A 21205-nucleotide genomic window follows, 5' to 3' on the forward strand; every position below is an offset into this window, starting at 1 on the left:
GATGATTTGCTCTATGATCGAAGCTTGGGGGGGGGGGGCAGATGCTGGACTGTCTTTTAAAAACTTAAGTTGGTTTTGATTGAAGCACCTACCATTGTGGAGCAGTAAAGGGGGAAAATGCAGACAAGTGCACAGAGCAGGCAACCCTTGATGTTCTCCTAAGACATGCACCTCCTCCCTCCCGCCCACCTCTCTCTTCGCCGGGATTTTCTTTTTGAACTGGGAGCGTTCAGGTGAAGAGAAAGCAACAACAGCAACAACAACAAAAAAAAATGTAGTCTTCTTCAGGGTTAACATCAGAAGACAAGCTTGTGCCGCTTCGGCCAATCAGATGCGCGCCTGCCAGCTATAATATAGTGCTAAAGGCAGCCTCTCTCACAAGCTCTCTAGCCTTGCTACCATTTAAAATCAGACTCTTTTTGTCTTTTGATTGCTGTCTCGCGACCCAACTCCGATGTGTTCCGTTATCAGCGACCGGCAGCCTGCCATTCGAGCCCCTGTCTGGGTGGGGATCGGTGGAGAGTCCCCCGCGGCAGCGGCGGGCAAGGTTATATAGGAAGAGAAAGAGCGAAGCAGCGAGCCAGCGAGCGAGCGAGCCGGAGGGCAGCAAAGAAGGGAGAGAGCAAGAGCGCACACGCGCGCACACGCGCGCACTCGCGCACACAGCCCCGCGCGGGGACAGCTTTGAAGTCATCGGGTTCCATGGACGAGATGCTGCTGCTGGCGCGGTGTCTGCTGGTGGTTCTGGTCTCCTCGCTGCTGATGTGCTCGGGGCTGGCGTGCGGACCAGGAAGGGGATTTGGGAAGAGGCGGCACCCCAAAAAGCTGACCCCTTTAGCCTACAAGCAGTTTATCCCCAACGTGGCGGAGAAGACCCTAGGGGCCAGCGGAAGATATGAAGGGAAGATCTCGAGAAACTCCGAGCGATTTAAGGAACTCACCCCCAATTACAACCCCGACATCATATTTAAGGATGAGGAAAACACAGGAGCAGACAGGCTGATGACTCAGGTAGAACCTGGCGCTGGGGGTGGAATGTGCTGTTTTCCAGGGGGGCGACGTATCACCCAGCAGTTCCAGACTGTTTTCCTGTTGGGCAGCTAGGAAGGCTATACCAGCCTCTCTCGCCCACCTGCCTGCCCAGCATCTCTTCCTCTCGGCGCGGGAGAAAGGAGGGTGAGGGTCCCGCAGGAGAAGTTTAGGGTGGGGGTGGGGGGGAGTGCAGGAGACAAGGTCCATTGTGGCCCTGATTCGGATGAGCCTGGCTGAGATGGCCTGCCCCAGCCTGCCTCTGCTCCCGGCTTGTAACTTGGGGAGACGTTTACTTTGGGGGTGTCTACCTTTTTCAAGTAGGGAGTGGACATGGAGAGCAGAGGCAGGAATCTCTTCCGGAGAGTGGCCTTTAGGTCACTGTACAAACGTGGCCTTGAGCACTGGAGCTCAGCGCTTGCTTGCACCATCTCCCTTCTCTGTGGGTTTGCTTTCCCACGACTACCCCCACCCTCTACTCCCCCACCCGAGAATCCTCCACTGGAGAAGCCAGGGAGCCGTTCTGACAAAAGGCAGGGGATCCAGAGGTGGCTCGGCTTAGCACCCCCCACCCGCCCCCGGCTGTATCACATAGCTTGCATTGCCATTCCATGGTCCACAATTGTGCCCATCAGAGTGTGAATTTATTGATATTTCTTTAAGGATGCTCTTTCATTCTCTCCAGCCCGGGTACCTTAGGGGAGGGACTTAGAACTTATTGGCATTGCATCACTTTAGTTTTCAACCTGCTTGCATAAGAATTAGGGGTGAATAAATATTAGTGAGGAGGGGAGTGGAAAAGAGAATTCAAAACACGAATTCCTCCCTCCCTCTTCCGTCTCCTTTGAGACTTCTGGGCTGCCAGTCTCCCAACCAATTCTAGACTTTCTGAAACTCCGTGCACGTATAACTGAAGCTAGAAATGGGTTTCCTTGCAAATATAGGTCAACATCCTTTTTATTGCCCTATTAAAATATTCAAGTCCTACCTTTAGGGCTAGGTGCGCACAGCGGCTGACGGAAAGGCGCTGGTAGGGCGCAAGTGCACCAGGAGGGTGCTGGTGGGAAGCAGAGAGGCGCTGCCTCCCCTAGGCTGCTGGACTTTCCTACCCGAACCCCCGGGCTTGCTGGGGAGCTAAGGAAAGGGGCGGCCAAGGTCCATTTTCCTCTTCTCCCTCATCTTGCTCCCGACCACCTTAAATCTGGACCGCGAGTGTGGACGCGCGCGCTTGTGCCAGAAAGCAGCGCGAGCCACAATTAACTCTGCACGGACCACAGGGTGCCCGGTGCGTGCACATGGCTGGAAAGAGTTCTCCAGCTAGCCCAAGGCACCCTACCCCTTGGCCCGCGGAGAAGGGCCTTCCTGGGTTCTCTCGGAGCACCAGCGGGAAGGAGGCGATGAGAGAGAGCGCCGGCGGGGGTGGGGAACACCCGAGGTCTTACAGGCAGAGCAGGTCAGCGTCCGCCCAGGTCTGCGTAAGGCGGCCGCCGGAGAGGGGTTCCGGGGGTCGGGGGTGGGTTCTCCGGCCTGCGCCCCGGCCCAGGGCCCGGGGCCTCTCGCGGCGCAGAGGCAGAGCTGCGAGCGCGCGGAGCCGCGCACCGAGGCAGACACATTTCAGCTCCACTTACTCCGGGGCTATCGATCCCGCGGCTAGGGTTTCAGTGCGCACGGGGCTGGGCTCGAGCCGCTCCACGCGCCCGAGCGCGGGCACCGTAAGAGCTAATAGCAGTGCTCCTACTGCCATAATTACCCCGGCGGCGGCGGCGGCGGCGGCGGCGGCGGGGGCGGGCGGGACTGGGAAAGGAGGAGCGACGCGCTAGGGGAGGCCGGTTCGACGGCTGCGGCGCAGCGCGGGCTCCTGCGGCCTGCCCCGGGCCGCGCCCCGTTCCGGGGGGTCCCCTCGGACCTCTGCTCCCCAACCAGATCCTCCAGCCGGGACCGTCCCCTCCACCCCTGTCCGCCCTACTCAGGGACCCAGGGCCCAGACGCCCCGCGCCGCCGGGCCACTCTCGCCGCCGCGCGCGCAGGCAGCATTTGAACTTCTGACCTTATGTCAACTTCCCTCAGACGAACGAAACGAAAACAAATACTTTTTCCCCCGCTTTGGCAGTGGCTATTCCCGTTCCCAACACAAAAGCAAGGGGGAAGGCCCGCCAGAGTGGGGGTGGGGTAGGGACAACCGGGCCAGGATTCTTCCACGGACCCCACAAGCGTCCCCTAGAACGTGCAAGTCGGGGTGGGGCCATGGCGGCCCGCGGGGTTCCCCTGGGTTGACCCGCTCTGTCCTCCCTTCTCCAGATTCTAAGAGTTAGGGGGCGGGGGCCGGGGACCGGGGTGCAGGAGTGGTGGGAGGCGGGGAGGTGGGGGCTGAAACAGGTTCAGGCTCTCCAGCGAGCCTGCCTCTCAGTTTAAATCCGCACCTGGCCCCTGTGCCCAGGTGCGTGTCCCTCGCCTCTCTCTCTCTGGCCTCCCTGGCCTCTGTGTCTCTCCAAGGCGACTGCCGCCCAAGTCCCTCAGCCATGGCAGGCTCGTTCCCAGTGGAACTTTAAGAGCAGTTCTGGAACGCATGAACTCCTGGTTAATATTAACTCGGGAGCGGGGAAGCGCAGACAGACACACACTCTCCCGCGCAGGCCGCGGGTGCCCGGCGAGGGTGCCGGAGACTCGGGGTTCTGGGCGGGAGGGGGCGGCTCTGGAGGCTGCCCTGGGGGTGGGGTGGGGGACCACCTGGGACGCCACGTTGGATGGGTTTCCTGTGTGCTTTGGGGCCGACAGGGAAGGGCGCTCAGGTGTGGGGTCTTCGGTTTGGACGAGAGGGGTCTGTGTTTCCAGCAGGTAGGGAGGAGGGGCTGCCAAGAGGTGTGTTTAGAGACCGAGGCTCGTTTTGGAAGTTGGGACGCCCCCTCCCCCGCACTGGGGGCACCGCTGGCGGTGACAGTCCCTGCTCTGCGCTTCTGTGCAGACCGGGAGGTGGGCAGCAGCTCAGGCGTGGGGAACAACTTGGCCTCCGCCGACACAAAGCCCCGGCCCCGGCGGCCCCACTGGCTTTCACGGTGGCTGCACAGAGTCGGGCTTGATTCGCGGCACACGACCCAATGAATTAATAACCGGCCCGGCTTCCCGGCTTTGCCGGCGACGAGCCCGCCCAGGCAGGGCGGGGGAGCGTCCAGCGAGGGCAGGCCGAAGCTGCGCTCAGCGTGGTGCCGGGTGCCGACCGGGGGACCCTCGGCCCGAGCTGGAGCCGCCAACCCCCGTCGCCCGGCCTGGCTTGGCCTGGGGATCTTTACCGGGGTTTTCCTTGTCTGCCCAGGAGGCGCGGCTCAGGGTGCGGGGGACCCTGAATCCTCCCCATCCCGCCCTCTTCTCTCTGGCTGCAGGGTGGGAAGCTGTTAGAAGCTTCATCTGCGCGCCCCCACCTCCAAGAGAAGGGAGCCGGGCTGGGGTGGGGGTGAGGGCTCGGAAAGGGTGGTGGTGGTGGTGGTGGTGGTGTGTGTGTGTGTGTGTGTGTGTATACGTTTGAGTGGTGTGCGCCTGCGCGCACCCGGCTCCACATCCCGGCTCTAAGCTGACCCTGGTTGAATGATTGATTTTCATGTAAAGCGCGTTCAAGGCACAAGATGACCTCACTCCCAACTCTGCGTTTCCTACTTTATTCTTTCTTTCCCTTAAGAAAACTGCTGGCAGGTCCAGAAATCCGCTGGTGTGGACCTGTTGCCAGGGCCGACCCCCGTTGCTGTCTGCCCCCAGCCCCATTTGTAGTAAAATCTTTAAGTCTACAACCACAGCACTCAGTTTTATTGCTACCAGATACTCGGGATTTCTCCGTGTTGCTCCGTGGGGCCTATTTCCCTTCAAGGGTGGGCAGAAGTGCCATCAAGAGCCCTCTGTCCTCCCCTCCTGACAACAGTCCCCCCCCCCCAGCTATAATCAGGGTCCAGGAAAGGGACAGTCTTTCCATCGGCACCCCCATTCCTGGCTGATCAGCACGACCCTGTGCAGAGGTCAGCTGGAAGTTGCCTCTCCCGCTTCCACTTGGGTCTGCGCATCCTTTGGTGGCCAGCTCTGCCTTTTCAAGCCCCCTCTCCCACCTGCGGCAATTTAAACAGCCAGGAGGTGTGCTGGTACCCCGACACACACACACACACACACACACACACACACACACCCCTGACTCAACTGGTTTCTATTAAACTCTTATCTGAAGGTGACCCGAGAATTACGGGAGAACGGCCGCCACCCCGAGGTCCCCTTTGCCCTGGTTTCCTTACTCTTACAGGCGACTTCCTTCTATGGGGGAGGCCCAGAGCTCAGAGGCTCCAGGCCTCTCTGGCTCCCCATCCCCCACCTCCCCTCCCACCCGGCCAGCCGCCCTCCAAACTTGCCGGACACCATTCTACGCTGGGGCCAAGAGAAGCAGAGGGGAGCCAGGGAACAGGTTAAAACACACACACACACACACACACACACACACGAAACACAATCAGACCACAGAAAAGCCGGGCAGGAAAGAGTTCCATGGAGAACAAGAATGTGGCTGTCCAGATAAAGAATGTTTGTCGTGCAGGGCCTGCCCGCGTTGGGAGTGGGCACTCACCTGGAGCCTTCCACTTGGGCTGCGGCCCACCCCCAAGCGCCACCGTCGGCTCCCCTCCGCCCTCCCTCACCTCAGATAGGCGCAGGCCAGGAGGGAAGTTCCCGAGATAACACAGGGCTTTCGGAGTCTTTAAGTGCACACTGTAGGGTTTATTCTTTATGCAAAGCTGCACCCTGGGCCTCTCTCCAGCCTCCTCGGGAGAAGGGTGAGGAGGCGCTCACAGGTGTGGGAAAAAAGGGGTCACAGAAGAGGGGGCTGGGAAGTGGAGGTGGTGCCCTTGGACAACTGATGTCAAATGCATAGCCTGTTTGTTTTAAAGGCAGTTCAGTTACTGCTTAGGCTGTGGTGGGAGTGCCCACTGCACCTGCATTTGGAGACAGGTCCTCAGCTCTCCCCCCACGAGCACAAGCCGCCACCTTCTCCTGCCACTGCCCACTCTCCGTGACAGTCATTGCCCGCTGACACTGAGCAGGGCTGGCCGGCTGTGGGGCCACCTAGACTGATGTGTCTGCTGCTCAGGGTCCCCCCCCCCGCCTTTCTCTCTGCAGAGGTGTAAGGACAAGTTGAACGCTCTGGCCATCTCAGTGATGAACCAGTGGCCGGGAGTGAAGCTGCGGGTGACCGAGGGCTGGGACGAGGACGGCCACCATTCGGAGGAGTCGCTGCACTACGAGGGTCGCGCTGTGGACATCACCACGTCTGACCGTGACCGTAGCAAGTACGGCATGCTGGCCCGCCTGGCTGTGGAAGCCGGCTTCGACTGGGTCTACTATGAGTCCAAAGCCCACATCCACTGCTCCGTGAAAGCAGGTAAGCCAGCCTTGCACAGACGCAGTCGCTCTCCGTGCCCCGTACCCACACCACACTGGCACCTGCCCCACAGGATGGCCCTGTGCGCCCCATGCCTTGATTCAAGGGGGAAAGAAAAATGGGAGGAGTGGGAGCGTACAGAGGGAGGGGGCATCCCACCAGCTTGGCCAAGGAGTGCCCCCACCCTGGAGGCTGCAGAGGTCCCCGGTCCCCAAGCCCAGATTGGGGGTGGTGGTGGCGGCTGTGGCTTCCTGAGCAGTCCCCTCTCCCCTCCCCCACACACTCTGCCATTTCCGGAGCCCCCACCGAGGTGGGGGAAGAAAGTTGACTGTGGAAGGCGGGACTGAGACTTCGATGGTCAGAGGCTGCGTCTGCAGGTTGAGCCAGGTCTGGGCTAGATCTTTCCTCATTTGGGGCTTAAGAACCAATCCCCACCCCCAGCGCGGAAGACGCCGGCTGGCCTAGGCACTAGGCCTGCTGTGCCCTCTCCTCCCCAGCGAGCGCCTGGGGATTCTAAACTAACTTCCCTCACTCGCTAAGCCTTGGGGGAGAGGCCTGGTGGGAGGTCATAAACCCAGGAGTTACCACTTCCAACATCTGGAGGCCGCCGGCCCAGAAGCATCCGTTCTGATTAGGAGCCCAGCTGGGATGCCCTGAGCCCGGGGGGCAGGACCAGGGACCATGATGCGTCTGCCGGTGTGCAGCTGCAGAGGCCGGCCCCTGGGGCCGCGGGAGGCTGGCTTCCCTGAGCCTGCAACGCCACATGCTGTTCCAGGGAGGAACAGCTATGGAGGCGAGGCTTTGTCCGCAGGCGCAAACGCCTCCACTCCGACTCGGGCACTATTTCTGGAGGTTTCTCCGCCTCTCGGCCTGAGTTGGCACGGTGAGCCAAAGAGCTCGCGGTGAATCCCCGAGAAACCCGGTCTTCCGTCCCTTCCCCGCCCCCGGCTTCGCGCCCCTTGGTTGGTAGAAAAACGCTTTCAAGTGGCAAGACACGCTTGGTAGGTGCGGAAACTCCTGGCTGCTTCGCGCCGAGCCAGCGGTGGGGGAGGGTTGCGCTTGCAGTCCCGGGGAAGAGAACGCGGAGGTGGCGCTCGCGCCTCGCCGGGGCTCCGTGCTGGGAGCCTCCTCCTGGGGTTCCTTCCCGCAGCCCAGGGCGGGAGGGAGATGGAGGCAGGCCGGAGGCCCCAGGGCCCTGGACTCGTCCCTGCTGGGCCTTGGCGGCTGCGCGCGACGTGCGCCGCCTGCTCCCACACGTCTCCCATCCGCGGGGTCCCCCTGCGGGGGTCCCTGGAGGTCTCTTCACAAATGAGCAGCGGTAATCTCCCGCCCGGAGTATCTCGCCCAGGCCCGGCGGAACCCCGGGGCGCGCAGAGCCGCTCATTGGCATTCGGCGCACACGGCCGGGGCGCGGTGCAGTGCGTGTCAAGCGGGGTCGTGCGACTCGACGACTCGGGCTGGGCAGCGCCCCGGGTCGCATTCCGGGGGGCTCCGGCGGCCAGCCCCGCACTTCATGCCGGAGAAACTGATGAGAAGATTAAAAACCTTCGGTAATTCCAGCAGGAAGATTCTTTTGGCAATCTCTATTTGCAAAAAGCATGATCCCGGAGATTGGAATGCAAAAGAAGAAGGGGACCTCCCCTCCCCGCCCCTCCTCCCCGGCCCCCTGCGCTCCGCCCCAACTTCAATTATTGTCCTTGGGACCGCGAGCCTCGGAGCGACAGAGGGCTGCCGAAAGCGGGTAGTCAAGGGGCCTTGAGAACCCAGCGCTTCCAGCGCTCCGAACAGGCCCGGCTATTTAAAATTCAAATACACATCTTGAGTGCTTGGAAGAGAGGCCGGGCTGTGCAAATAGTGCTTGTGAGGCCCGGGCTTCTGGAGAGTCTGTGTGTGAATTGCACGGGGCGGGGAGGGGGGGTGCACCTGAGCAAATAGGGAGAGGCAGCCTGCGAGCTGCAGCGGGAGTGGGCTGAGAAAGAGGCGGCGGGGGGGGGGGGGGGGGCTTGGGAGGGAGGAAGAAGGGGATGGAAGTGTCTTCTCTTCCAAGAGTGTCCCCTATTTATTCCAGAAATCACAATGACAATGCCGGGCCCTTTATTGGATTTTAATTAGAAAATCCACACAAGCCTCGGATTTTCACACCTCGGCATGTTTGTCCAGTTGCTACAACTACTACAGCTATTTTTCACCCCCGCCCCTCAACAGGCCAACACCAAGGCGCCCTGGCTGGGCGCTGGGGGTGGGAGGTTCTCGCCGAGTAGCCCCGGCGGCGGCGGCGGCGGCGGCGGCGGCAGCGCGGAGCGCACTAGGAGGCGCCGCGCCCTGCGCCGGGAGCGGGAGGGGAGGAGGGTGCGCCCCCGGCGCCCGCAAGAGCTCTAGGAGGCTTCCTGAGAAATCCAAGTGCAGAGCAAATATCCTGAATCCGCGGCGAGGCCGGGTGTGTGCTGAGCAGGGGGATGGGGACGCAGGAAGGCGCGGAGCTGGCGTCCCGTAGGAGACGCCGGCTACCACCTTGGTCACCGCCGGCGCAGTCGCAGAGACGGCGAGGAATGTGCCCGCGTCTGGATTTTGCCACCGCGGCCAGGGGATCGGGGGAGGGGCGGCTGCGTTGAACCCACCTGGAGTCTCCTCCCACCGCAGCCGCGCGCATCCCTGGCCTACGGCGCGACGGGCACCAGCGCCACGCGCGCGCCCCTGCCTCCCCAAGAGGCGCCTCCTTCTCAGGCACTCAACACCCCGTCTCCTCTTGTCTTCCCTTCTCGCCTGCAGAGAACTCGGTGGCGGCCAAATCGGGCGGCTGCTTCCCTGGCTCCGCCACCGTGCACCTGGAGCAGGGCGGCACGAAGCTGGTGAAAGACTTGCGTCCTGGGGACCGCGTGCTGGCGGCCGACGACCAGGGCCGGCTGCTCTACAGCGACTTCCTCACCTTCCTGGATCGCGACGACAGCGCCAGAAAGGTCTTCTACGTGATCGAGACGCTGGAGCCGCGCGAGCGGCTGCTGCTCACCGCCGCGCACCTGCTGTTCGTCGCGCCGCACAACGCCTCCGCCGCCGGCGAGCCCGAGCTGGCGCCGGGCGCAGGGCCGCCGCCGGGGGGCGCGCCGGGCCGCCGGGCGCTCTTCGCCAGCCGCGTGCGTCCGGGCCAGCGTGTGTACGTGGTGGCCGAGCGCGACGGGGACCGCCGACTGCTGCCAGCCGCCGTGCACAGCGTGACGCTCCGCGAGGAGGCCACGGGCGCCTACGCGCCGCTCACGGCGCAGGGCACCATCCTCATCAACCGGGTGCTGGCCTCGTGCTACGCGGTCATTGAGGAGCACAGCTGGGCACACCGCGCCTTCGCGCCCTTCCGCCTGGCGCACGCGCTCCTGGCCGCGCTGGCGCCCGCGCGCACGGACCGCGGCGGGGACCCGGCCGCGCCAGGTGCGGCCGACGCGCCAGGTGCGCCGGGCCCCGCGGGCATCCACTGGTACTCGCAGCTGCTCTACCAAGTCGGCACCTGGCTGTTGGACAGCGAGGCGCTGCACCCCCTGGGCATGGCGAGCCAGTCCAGCTGAAGCCCAGGGGCGCGGGAGGGGCGGGAGGCGGGAGGGCGGGGCGGGGCGGGACGTGGGAAGCGGCCGCGAGCCAGAGCGCACGGAATGACACTCCACTCTAAGAATACTGAATAATTAAGACTACAAGTAGGACAGTCCAAAGTAGAGTATAAGAAAACAAAGGCCCCCCGGGAATTTTTTTGTTGTTGTTGTGTTTAGTTTATATATATATATTTTTTTGAATTTTTTGGTTATTGTTTTATTTTGGTTATATTTTTTTCCTCCTCTCCTGGCTATTTATTTGTTTGGTATGAATAGATGTTTTAAATAATATGAACCGGACCTTCAAGAGCCTTAACTAAGTTTGTTTCTTGGATAATTTATTATTATCATGTGGACTGTACTCACGGAGGGGGAAGATTATTTTGTGAGGCCAAGCAACCTGCTCAGAATCTATTTTTCTACTCGCCCCTCCTCCTGTCAGGAAGTACCCACAATCCTCAACGCTCCTGCTCCTCAGCAGCTGTAGACTAAACACATGCTTCATGGGGTCCACAAATTATATTTTTATACACAGAATTGTAAATTAGATTTTTTGAGAGATCAGTACTTAACTGAATTACATTTCATTTTTGAAATAGTGTAAAATATGAAAATATATTATTTTAATTTAACTAGTTTCCAATGTAACAGCTGTCTCCTGTATTGTCTTCATGGTTTCATGTTTGCTTTGTAATCACCATTCTGGCCACATTCTTGGAAGCCGAGACTGTTACACACACACACACACACACATACACACACACACACACTTTTTTTTTTTTTTGGACAAACTGGAAGAACTCTGTTATTTTTAACGTCAAAGAATTTATTAGAAAATAATATTTTTAAAAGCGCACATAGTGATGAGCCCACAAGGATGGAGCCTGTAGTTTGTACAGAGAAAAAAAAACAAAGGATGTTTTTGCATTAATAAACTGAGAAATAACTGCTGTAAATTTACTAAAATGTATTTTTGAATATTTTGTAATAGTTTTATAGAAATAAAATGTGCCACGCACAGACTGGTTAGTATATAATAACTAAGAATTCCTGTTGAGGCCTTTTGCTTTTTCTTTCTTTCGTTCTTTCTTTTTTTTCCCCCTCTTTGGCTTCTTTGTTTGGGCAGGAGCTCCCACTATTATATTTCCGTGTGCTGCTCATACTGTGAATTCAGACTGACTTACGTAGCTAACCAAAGTAGGTAGACAAACTCAATGGCGAAGCCTCAGCGCTGTGTGTGCTTACTGTACGGCGCGCTTCCTACACTGCCTGTGATGGGGGGAGGGGGCTGTGGCCCCCAGCCTCACCTCTTAACTGGCACAGCCTCACCGGTAGGCCCAGAGCCAGGGGCCCTGGGGAAGCCACCGAGCCCGCTGTCTCTGCTCTGCGCGCAGGAGGTCCGTGGCTGTGCACTTGGCCGTGTGGATGGCCGCTGGTCCTGTCTGCTTCAGTCTCCCCAAGCCCGGCGTGGGACGCCTGTTCTCTGCCTCGTCTCTGTGGACCAGTTGCTGTGTGCTCAGGGATACCCCGGTCCTCAGGCCACGCCGAGTTGTCTTTCTGGAGAGACGGCGATGGTGGGTTTTCAGCCTAGGGCAGCCGGTGCCCAGGGTCAGCTGGCTCTGCTGGAAGCTTGACCCAGAGGGTCTGCACCCTCAGCCGGTGTCGGGGGCCCGGGCACTGGGTTACTCCCAGCTTTGAGCTGAGGGTTCTAAGCTGGCTGGCCTTGGGCCTTGGGCCTTGGGCCCTCTCGGCAGAGGAAGCCTGCCTGGGAGATTCCTTAAGTTTCGGGAGCAGTAGTGAACAGACCCAGTCCTCCCGTGGGTCCCGACACCAGGCCTGTGGGGACACCTGTCGCCAGCCCGGCGACACTCCTGTGCTGAGGGTCTGGCCGCAGGTGGCTTTCCGAGGGAGGCTGTGCTCACCCCGGCATCCCCCAGGAGCAGAATCTCGCTGCTTTCCGAGGGGCCAGGCCCTCCAGGCAGGATCAGTACTTTTCTTTGTTCTTGCTCCATGGTTGTCAAGTTCAACACTGGTGTTTACAATCCCTCGTGGAGTGTGATGTTTCCTTTTGTCTTTGCAAGTCTAAGTAGGTCAAAGGTAAAGCAGGAACGTGGAGCACACTAAGTCCTCTGTGTTGAGGGGCCCGAGGAATTGGTGAGGCGGCCTCATCAGTCCGAAAGAGAAATCAGGCATCGACAAAGCCCCCCGCATACCCTCGGCAGGGTTCTGGCAACCAGGGCACCTGGAGGCGGAGCTTCACACAGCGCCCCCTCCTGGACAGGTTGGGTGGTGGAGTCCCTCGCGGCTCCGGACCCCAGCCCTCCTGGTCCCTGTATTACAGATCGGCCCACCACCGTTTATCTTCACAGCTCTTCTTCCAACATGGTACCATGGCAAAGAGAAACTGAAGTCAGGGCATCCAGACAACACAGCCCACTGCCGCCCAGAGCACCCCTCTCCCATCTTTAGGCTTGATGAGGCCAAGAGTTTGCGCAATGTGTATACCTAGTGGTTGCCGCCAGCCCCCCTCAGGACTGAATGCATATCTATTCCTGTCCAAAATGTGTATCGGGATGTACTTGAACCTGTCATCTTTGTGCTCTGTTGTTTGACTCATTAAAGAAATTACAGAGACTTCCTGCGATGGTTTGTTACGTGCAGAATTCCTCTCCCATGCTGCCGTCGGGGCTTCTGGCGCTGCAAATGTGAAAGAAGGAATCTCATTGAGAGGGCCAGCTGCAGATCTCTCAATGGGTGGGTTTGGCCGGGCTGTGGGAATTTTGACTGGTGCGTGCAGGCACGTGAGTCAGCTCTTGGCAGAGCTAACAGTGCCACTCCTGGTTTGAATCCCTCTGCTGTGAGCATCACGCCCACATGGGAAATGCTGGGCAGACATGCAAAGAATGCTGGCTGATGGGGAGAGCTGGCGAGAAGACAGAAGACGGCCAAGCTTGCAGCCCCTCCCCCCGCCCCGCCTTGCCCTGCTGTGGGCGGTACAGGAGCTAACTCTTCATGGGTGTCCAGGGTTCTCTGAGGGGGCAGAGAAGTTGCCTGATGCATCTCCACACACAAATGATCCACTCAAGGGAAGGGGTTGTCCTGACTTTCTACAAACAAATCGTAAAATATTTCCCAAGTCCTGACATCTCCCAAGCCCTGTGCCGGGAGGCGGGGGAGGCAGGGCTGAGAGATCTTCCATCTGCTGGTTCACTCCGCAGATGGGCCGGGTCAAAGCCAGGAGCTTCATCCAGGTCTCCAAAGAGGGTACAGGGGCACAAGCACTTGGGGCATCCTCTGCTACTTTTCCCAGGCCACAGCAGGGAGCAGGATCGGAAGTGGAGCATCCGGGATGTGAACCAGCTCCAATATGGGATGCAGGCGCTGCAGGCGGTGGCTTTACATGCTACGCCACAACGCCAGTCCCCCTACTTGTGGCTTTTTACAGAAGCAGTTGGCCAACCCTCTTTCTAGGATTCTCAACTGAAACTAAGCTTGGCTTTTAGATCTGAGAGCTGAGGCCAGGGAGTAAGAATCTAATGGGCCATCTACCATCACAGCTGGCTTTCAGTTGGAACTCAAAGGATCACCTGTTCAGTCCCACCCCTTACTGAGAGCCACGGGAGACCTCAGGAGGGCAACAAATGCAGGAGGACCCCGTGGGCAGCCATTTCCCCCTGGGGAGTATAACGGCAAACTGTAGGGCTAATCAGCACGGAACGGAAAAGACCAACTTCACATTCACATGTTACTACATAAACAGTGCTGGGTCCTGGACAGCGACCACATGGAAGACTACACTTTCCTGGCTACCTTGGGGCTTCAGGATGGAGGAAGCTGCGCTCACGGTGGGAAAACTGGCCTCAATAAGAGGGCTGAGAAATCTATGGGCTACAGATAAATTCAGAGTGTTATGCCAGACACCAAAGAATTGACCTGTGCCTAGAACGCGCTTGGATGCAGTCCATGACCCGGATGATGGCCTATGTGTTTGCTTCCAGAGGGAGCTGACAGCCGTTCCCTGGATGCCAACACGCACCCCTGTGGGGGAATTCCCTTCCTACGTAGCCGGGGAAGGCTCGGGGATTTGCTTTGGGGCCTCTGTGCTGCCCAAAGGCAGCAAAGCAAACGCGAAGTCTGGAAGACCCCAGGTCCCTGTGTCTGTCCACCCTGCTGGCCCAGGTCATTAGGATCCCAGCTGAAGCTCCGTCCAGAACTCTGCCTATCTCTGGATGGGCACCACCTGCCTGGCGCGGGGCCCTCCTCAGAGAAGCGGCTACAGGGGCTTGATCACCGCGGGCAGGGGCATGCGCACCGTGGCCAGAACAGGGACCCCAACCGCCCGCTGAAGCCTCTCCCTTCTACCCGTGCTGTCCGGCTTCTGTTCTGTGGTCTGCAGAGCAAGGCACACTCTTTCTGCTGCGGGTAAGGTAAGCCTCGCTCTGGTCCCCCCCCCCCGCAATCCCAAAGGCGCCCAGGACTGTGCTGCAGAGTCTGCCACCCCCATTTTCATGAGCATTTGAGTCCACGCACTGTGGCGGGGGTCTCCCCTAAAAATAATCAGGCTCCATCTCTATCTTGAAGGCACCCTCGTGTTCCCCACACGGTCAGGAGAAGCTGACGGAGCAGGAGGCTGTTTCTGGAACTCTGACGCCCCGCGGCCAGCAGCTGGCCCCACCAGCGACCTCTGCCTCTCCCAGGACCATGCAGCCCAGAGGCATCGCCTGAGGAAAGAGACGCAGGCCAAATCCGTTTCCGCCTCTCTTGAAACGAAGGTGCTGGGCCGGGGCTGCGCCCTGCATTGGCCCAGCCTCTCTCTGGGTCGGTGTCCTGGGAACCAGAGGAGGAGAAACCAGCCAGCACTCGCCGTTCTGCGCTGCGTGGAGTCCTGGCGCCCTCTGGCGGTCAAGTCGGGGCACAACGCCCGCTAAGCCCCCGCGGGAGGCGGGCTGTGGGAGATCCGGTCGCGGTGGTTGGGGGCGGGTGCGGATATCCTGGCCCCACATCCCCGCTGCCCGACCATGTCCTGCAAAACGGCACAGTGCGGCCCCCAGTGCGGGGCGGGCGGCGGCCCCAGGCCCCCGCAGGGGCGCGCGGTCCCGGCGCCCCGAGTTACCCTGGGCAGCGCTACGCTGCGGTGCGGGGGCGTCACAGACCTGGCCTCCCCACGCAGAAAGACCCTTGTTAGGCCAGGGCAGCGCGTTGCATGTACTTTTCGCTCAGTATGCGAGTGGGGCAGCTGGGGGTGGCAGGTGCACCCCTACCCCGCGGAGGGGCGCAGAACAAGCGACTCGCGCGGCACCGCCCAGCGGCTGTTCCCGCCGCCACCGGGTCCCCAGATCCAACAGGCTCTCAAGCGGCCCTTCCCGTGGGGTGGCCCTTGTCCCCTCCCGTGACCGCAGAGGGAGACGTGGACGGGGAGAGGTTGTGGCTCGCCACCCGCGCCCCGCCCGAGGCCAATGGACAAGGCTTCGGCCCCAGTCTCTTCTCCTCGTGGCCCTTCCGCCGTGGCAAGAGTTCCAGACCATTCCGAACTCCCCTGGGGCGCAGGGGTCCCGAGCGGAGCAGCTCCTGGGGCGCAGGCGCTTGCAGTGGGGGAGCCGGAACCCGGAGAGGCCTCCCCGGGGCGGTGCGTGTCGGAGCGCGTGCTGGGGCCCGGAATTCTGCCTTCCGGCGCGGCCCCGCAGCGACGGGAATCCTCCCGCCCGAGGAAATAGGCAGGGAAGAGGGGGGCGCGCCCCTGGGTTTGGAACGTGATGCGCCTCGGGGAAGGCACGCGTGAGCTCGCCGCCCCGCACCTGCGCTCGGCCCAGGCGCACCTGGCTCCGCGGCCCTCCCCGGTCTCCGAGCGCCATCTGGCGGGCCGTTTGGGGAACAGCCGTCGTAAAAACGCCTTTCCCAGGAAAAGCCAGTGTGGCGGGGACCCCCGCGCTCGGGGCTCGTTTCGGGTCGGGGCAAGACACTCTCTGGGTCCGAGCTCAGCTTGGCAAGGGGAAGGAGAGAACCACCCCGAAGCGGATGAAGCGCCCAAGGAAGCGTGTCACGGGACGCCGGAGGGGGCACCGCTGCCTGGGAGCCCTCGGTGATGTCACGCTGTCATGCCCACGCAAGAGGGGGACATTTGCAAAAACGGGGACTTCATCTCCCTGGGGCTCCAATACAAGCCAACAACAGCCACGCGACAAGCCCGTGTCGGCCACCCTGTGTAGTGGCTGGAGCGCATCCGGCCGAGAGGGACATTTCTCGACAAAGCTCCACGCTGTCGAAGGTTCTGGGTGCCCGGTTGGGTCCTGAGATTCTCTGGCCCACGTCTAACGAGGCTGCGGAGACTCTAAGCCCCTCTGTGCACGCACGCACCTCTACCGCAGGATCAGTGTAGCCGGAACCTGCCCATCCTCAACCCCTGGTCACCCCCAGGATCTGCTGGGGTTCCTCAGCCTCCACTCTCCCCCCACTCCCTGACGTCTGATCCCCACCCCCTGTCCTCAGCAAGAATCCTGTTTGGTTAGTTAGCCGGAAGCTCCTTTACCCCTAATCTTTCCTTCTCTAACCACCAAGCTGTTGCTCCCCTGGCTGGAAACCTCCACTTGGCCAGAGATGAGCCCAACCTCTCTTCCCCACTACAGGCTCCTATAGCTATCCAGCCGGCCTTAAGCAGTCTCCCTGAGCAGACTTTAACAAGTGCCACTGAATGCCTTTGTCCTTGACACTCCCTACCCTCAAGAGGCTTGGGGAGAACTGGTGAAGTTGGGATGTCAGTGTACGGAGCAGCCCACCGGCAGCAGCCGGGAGAAGCTCCAGGCACCCGAGGCGTTGCCACAGCGATAAATTTCTGAGCCAGAGGACTGGACAGGACCATCAGCGGGGGAACTAAGCCCCACCCCACCCCCCCCCACCCCCAAAAAAGGGCTGTGACTGGCCTCGGGTTTCTTTCTTCTGCTTTCCCAAGGATCCTTGAGCTATTCGTGGTCTTTCATGGCTGTATTCGAATTTTAGAACTTTTTTTTTCTCTGTCAGACAAAAATGTTGGGTAGTTTTGATAAATCATTTGGGTAGAATGGATATTTTAATATAAATTTTCATTTCATGAGCCTAAAATCTTTCCATTTGTGTCTTCAATTTCTTTCATTAACGTTTTAGTTTTCAGTGTAAAAATCTCACTTCCCTGGTTAAGCTGAGTACAAAGTATTTAATTCTATTGTAAGTAGACCTGGTTTCTTAGTTACTCCTTCTCAGTTTGTTGATGATACGTAGCAATGGGGCTGGGTTGCAGATGCTGATCTTGTATGAGCCAGGCTCACTGGACGCCTTCATTACTTCCAGCAGGTTTGTGTGTAGTGTCCAGGGCCTCCTACATACAAAGGTGCTTCAGAGATTCGTGGAGAATGAAATCACACGTTTATTCTGGTGGAAGATTTCTGAAATCCATGCATCTTTCTCCTTGTGTACATGGGTTTCAAACTCTCGTGGGGAGCAACCCGGACTAGACTAAGTTACTGGAATTAAGACTTATTCTATGCATCTGCTCTCCCACAATATGGCGCTGAGAAGGGAGAAGCAGCTTCTACACAGCTGCCTCCAGTTCAACCAATAAACTGTAGGACTTACTCCTGATTGGAGGAGAGCAGCGTACTCGGCGTGTGGGTAGCAGAGTTGGGATTGGTGGAAGAGGACTATAAAGGAGGAGAGAGACAACATGCACCAGGAACATCTATCTGAAGGAACATCTGAGCAGCCCCCGAGAGAGCCGGCCGGCGGTGTGCCGCCCCCCCGCGGAAGTGGGGAAGTGGCAGGGGGAACCGCCCTTCCACGGAGGTGGAGGGTCGGTAGCCAACCCGGGAAGAACCAGCAGCAAACCCGGGGAGGGCCGAGCAGACAAAAGAACAGCGCAGGGTCCTGTGTCGTTCCTCCACGAAGACGGGGAGCGACATAATGGTGCCGTGACTCGGATATGAAGCCTAGGCAGGACTTAGTGTCGTTCCTCCACGAAGAGGGGGAGCGACAACTCTCTTGTATCAAAAGCTTTTTAGATGTATTTATTTGTGACAGAGAGAAACAGACCGATGCTCTAGATCACTCCTCAGATGGCCCACCTGATGGTCAGGGCTGGTTCAGACCGCACAGAAGGCTGGAACTCCACCGAGGCCTCCTGCGTTGGGGGCAGGGGCCCAAGAATTTAGGCCAAATTCTGCGGCCTTCCAGCTGCTGTAGCAGGGAGCTGGGTCACAAGCAGAGTAGCAGGGCCTCAAACCAGCTCTGTGACTTGGGCTGGCAGCGTCCCAGGCTGCCGTACCACAAAGCCAGCCTGGAGGTTTCTCTTCTAATTCCGTTCCCTACAAACATTTTCCAAGTACCCTTGTAGAAGATTACACCATGAGCAAGCAGGATGTGGGAGGAGAGGGGGGCTACATAATGAGGACAGTTTCCGGCTTGCAGGGCAAGGTGGTTCTGGAAGCGAGGGGGTGGCACCTGCACAGAGATCACAGAGAGCAGCCCCCACTAAAACCGGTTAGAACTGATCATCCGATGTCAGCTACGTTTTGCAGTAAGAACCCTTTCTTCAGGACTTCGCGCCCCCTCGGATCTGATCCTGTGCTTCCTCTTGTTCTTAACTAGTAGTGGCTTATGTGTTTTGTTGACTTTTTTTCTAAGAACCAGGATTTCCTCTTGTTAAGTATTTTTGTTTGATTAATCCAAAGACTCTAATGGGAGAATTTCAGGAGGCTTCAAATTACATTTGAAGGGCCCCTACAATGGTCCCAAGGCTGTAGGTGGTGCCCCTGTGTGAACAATCCTTTGAAGCCTGCCCTCTAGTGAGCACAGTGGTAGTACAAGGGCCAGGGAGAGTAATCCTGGAAACTGTCTCTACTTCCAGCGCTGGCATCCCATATGGGTGCCAGTTCGAGTCCTGGTTGCTCCTCTTCCAGTCCAGCTCTCTGCTGTGGCCCAGGAGGGCAGTGGAGGATGGCCCAAGTGCTTGGGCCCCTGCAACCACATGAAGAGACCAGGGGGAAGCACCTGGTTCCTGGCTTTGAATCGGGCACAGCTCTGGCCACTGCGGCCATTTGGGGAGTGAGCCACTGGAAGGAAGACCTTTCTCTGCCTCTCCCTCTCCCTGTCTGAACTCTACCTCTCAAATACATAAATAAAATATTTAAAAAATATATCAAATACAGGAACATTTTGTTTAAAGATTTATTTATTTAAAGAGTTAAAGAGGAGGGAGACACAGAGGGGAAAAAAGATCTTCCACCCACTAGTTCACTCCCCAAGTGTCTGCAAAGGCCGGGCCAGACTGAAACCAAGCACTGAGAGTTTCAACCAGGTCTCCCACATAGGTGCAGGGACTCAAACACTTGGGCCATCTCCCGTTGCTTTCCCAGGTCATTAGCAGGGAGCAGGAAAAGGAGCGGAGCAAGCCGGGACTCGAACCTGTGCCCACTAGGGATGCTGGTGTTGCAGGCGGCAACTTAACCCACTGTGCCACCCCCCAGGCTCACTTTCAAGGCCGGGTTAAAAGCTTATCATGTAAGTAGTTTCCATTATACCTCTTTTTCTCAACTTCAGATATTACTTGGAGCCACAGACATGTCCCATTGCATCTGGTTTCTGAAGGACATGGGAGGGCACAGGTCACACAGACTCTCCTGTTACCTTGTCACCTGGGAGGGTTGGGATTTTTGGGGGGTCTCACCACGGTCTAGCTCGGAAACCTGGAAAGGTGGCAATGGCACACTGGAACGGTCATCAGCGAGAGCTTTGGAGCGGGGCCTTTGCCACACTTCAGAGGCTGGACTGTCACTTTTCGTGTACTTATAAAAGTACACACAGAAAGCCGGCACCGCGGCTCTCTAGGCTAATCCTCCACCTAGCGGCGCCGGCACACCGGGTTCTAGTCCCGGTCGAGGCACCGGATTCTGTCCCGGTTGCCCCTCTTCCAGGCCAGCTCTCTGCTGTGGCCAGGGAGTGCAGTGGAGGATGGCCCAAGTGCTTGGGCCCTGCACCCCATGGGAGACCAGGAGAAGCACCTGGCTCCTGCCATCGGATCAGCACGGTGCACCAGCCGCAGCGTGCCAGCCATGGCGGCCATTGGAGGGTGAACCAACGGCAAAGGAAGACCTTTCTCTCTGTCTCTCTCTCTCACTGTCCACTCTGCCTGTCAAAAAAAAAAAAAAAAAGTACACACAGAAGAGGATTAAAAAAGAAATACCATTTTATTTACTTAAAAGTTAGGGAGAGCCGGTGCTGCGGCTCACTAGGCTAATCCTCCATCTTGCGGCGCCGGCACACCAGGTTCTAGTCCCGGTCGGGGTGCCGGATTCTGTCCCGGTTGCCCCTCTTCCAGGCCAGCTCTCTGCTGTGGCCCGGGAGTGCAGTGGAGGATGGCCCAAGTGCTTGGGCCCTGCACCCCATGGGAGACCAGGAGAAGCACCTGGCTCCTGCCATCGGATCAGCGTGGTGTGCCAGCCGCAGCGCGCCAGCCGTGGCGGCCATTGGAGGGTGAACCACCAGCAAAAGGAAGACCTTTCTCTCTGTCTCTCTCTCTCTCACTGTCCACTCTGCCTGTCAAAAAAAAAAAAAAAAACAAAAAAACAAAAAAAAAAAACAAGAGTTGGGGAGAAGAGAGAGCTCCCATGTGGTGGCACTGGGCCAGGACAGGAGCTGGGAGTGCAATCCAGCTCTTCCCCCATGAAAAAGCCATGAACCCATCACTGGAGCCATGGCCGCTGGCTGTCGGGGTGTGCACTAGCAGGACGCGGGAGGCAGGAGGCAGAGCAGGGACTCAACCCAGATCCTCAGATGTGGGACGTGGGTCAGCTGCCCAGCTAAGTGTCCACAGCTCCTCCCTACTGAACAACGCTTGGGCGGGATCAGAGGCTTGCGGGTCAATGACCTGCTCAAGGTTTGGCGTGGCTTCTCCAAGGGAGGCTCTCTGGGCTCACACAACACACGGAAGGACAAGGCCCAAGGAGCCAGAGCCAGGGCCAGCACAGAAGGCTCATGGGGTATCCTTTCTGCAGGACACACGGCACCACCAGGGGCTGCACAAATAAACAGTGGCCTTTATTCAGTGAGTCTACTCAGGATCCAGAAGCCACATCTGATTCTCCCAGGGGATGGCCACTAGCCACAGTTAACCATGACACTGCACGAGGGAGGGAGAGAAGCTACGGAGGAGCTGAGAAGGGACAAGGGGGAG

At 58.8% G+C, this 21205-nt stretch overlaps 1 protein-coding gene across 1 annotated transcript; it reads left to right on the forward strand.

Moving 5' to 3' along the window:
• The first annotated feature begins 360 nt into the window (after positions 1 to 360).
• Positions 361 to 11055, forward strand: SHH (sonic hedgehog signaling molecule). The gene is made up of 3 exons (XM_002715022.6): positions 361 to 1011; positions 6172 to 6433; positions 9203 to 11055. Exons 1-3 carry the CDS (start codon positions 703 to 705, stop codon positions 9985 to 9987), a joined length of 1356 nt encoding a protein of 451 aa, XP_002715068.2. The 5' UTR covers positions 361 to 702; the 3' UTR covers positions 9988 to 11055.
• Positions 11056 to 21205: the final 10150 nt, after the last annotated feature.

The sequence above is a fragment of the Oryctolagus cuniculus genome, chromosome 7, assembly GCF_051225735.1.
Source record: "Oryctolagus cuniculus isolate XC-2025 breed Fujian yellow rabbit chromosome 7, ASM5122573v1, whole genome shotgun sequence".
NCBI classification, from domain to species: domain Eukaryota; kingdom Metazoa; phylum Chordata; class Mammalia; order Lagomorpha; family Leporidae; genus Oryctolagus; species Oryctolagus cuniculus.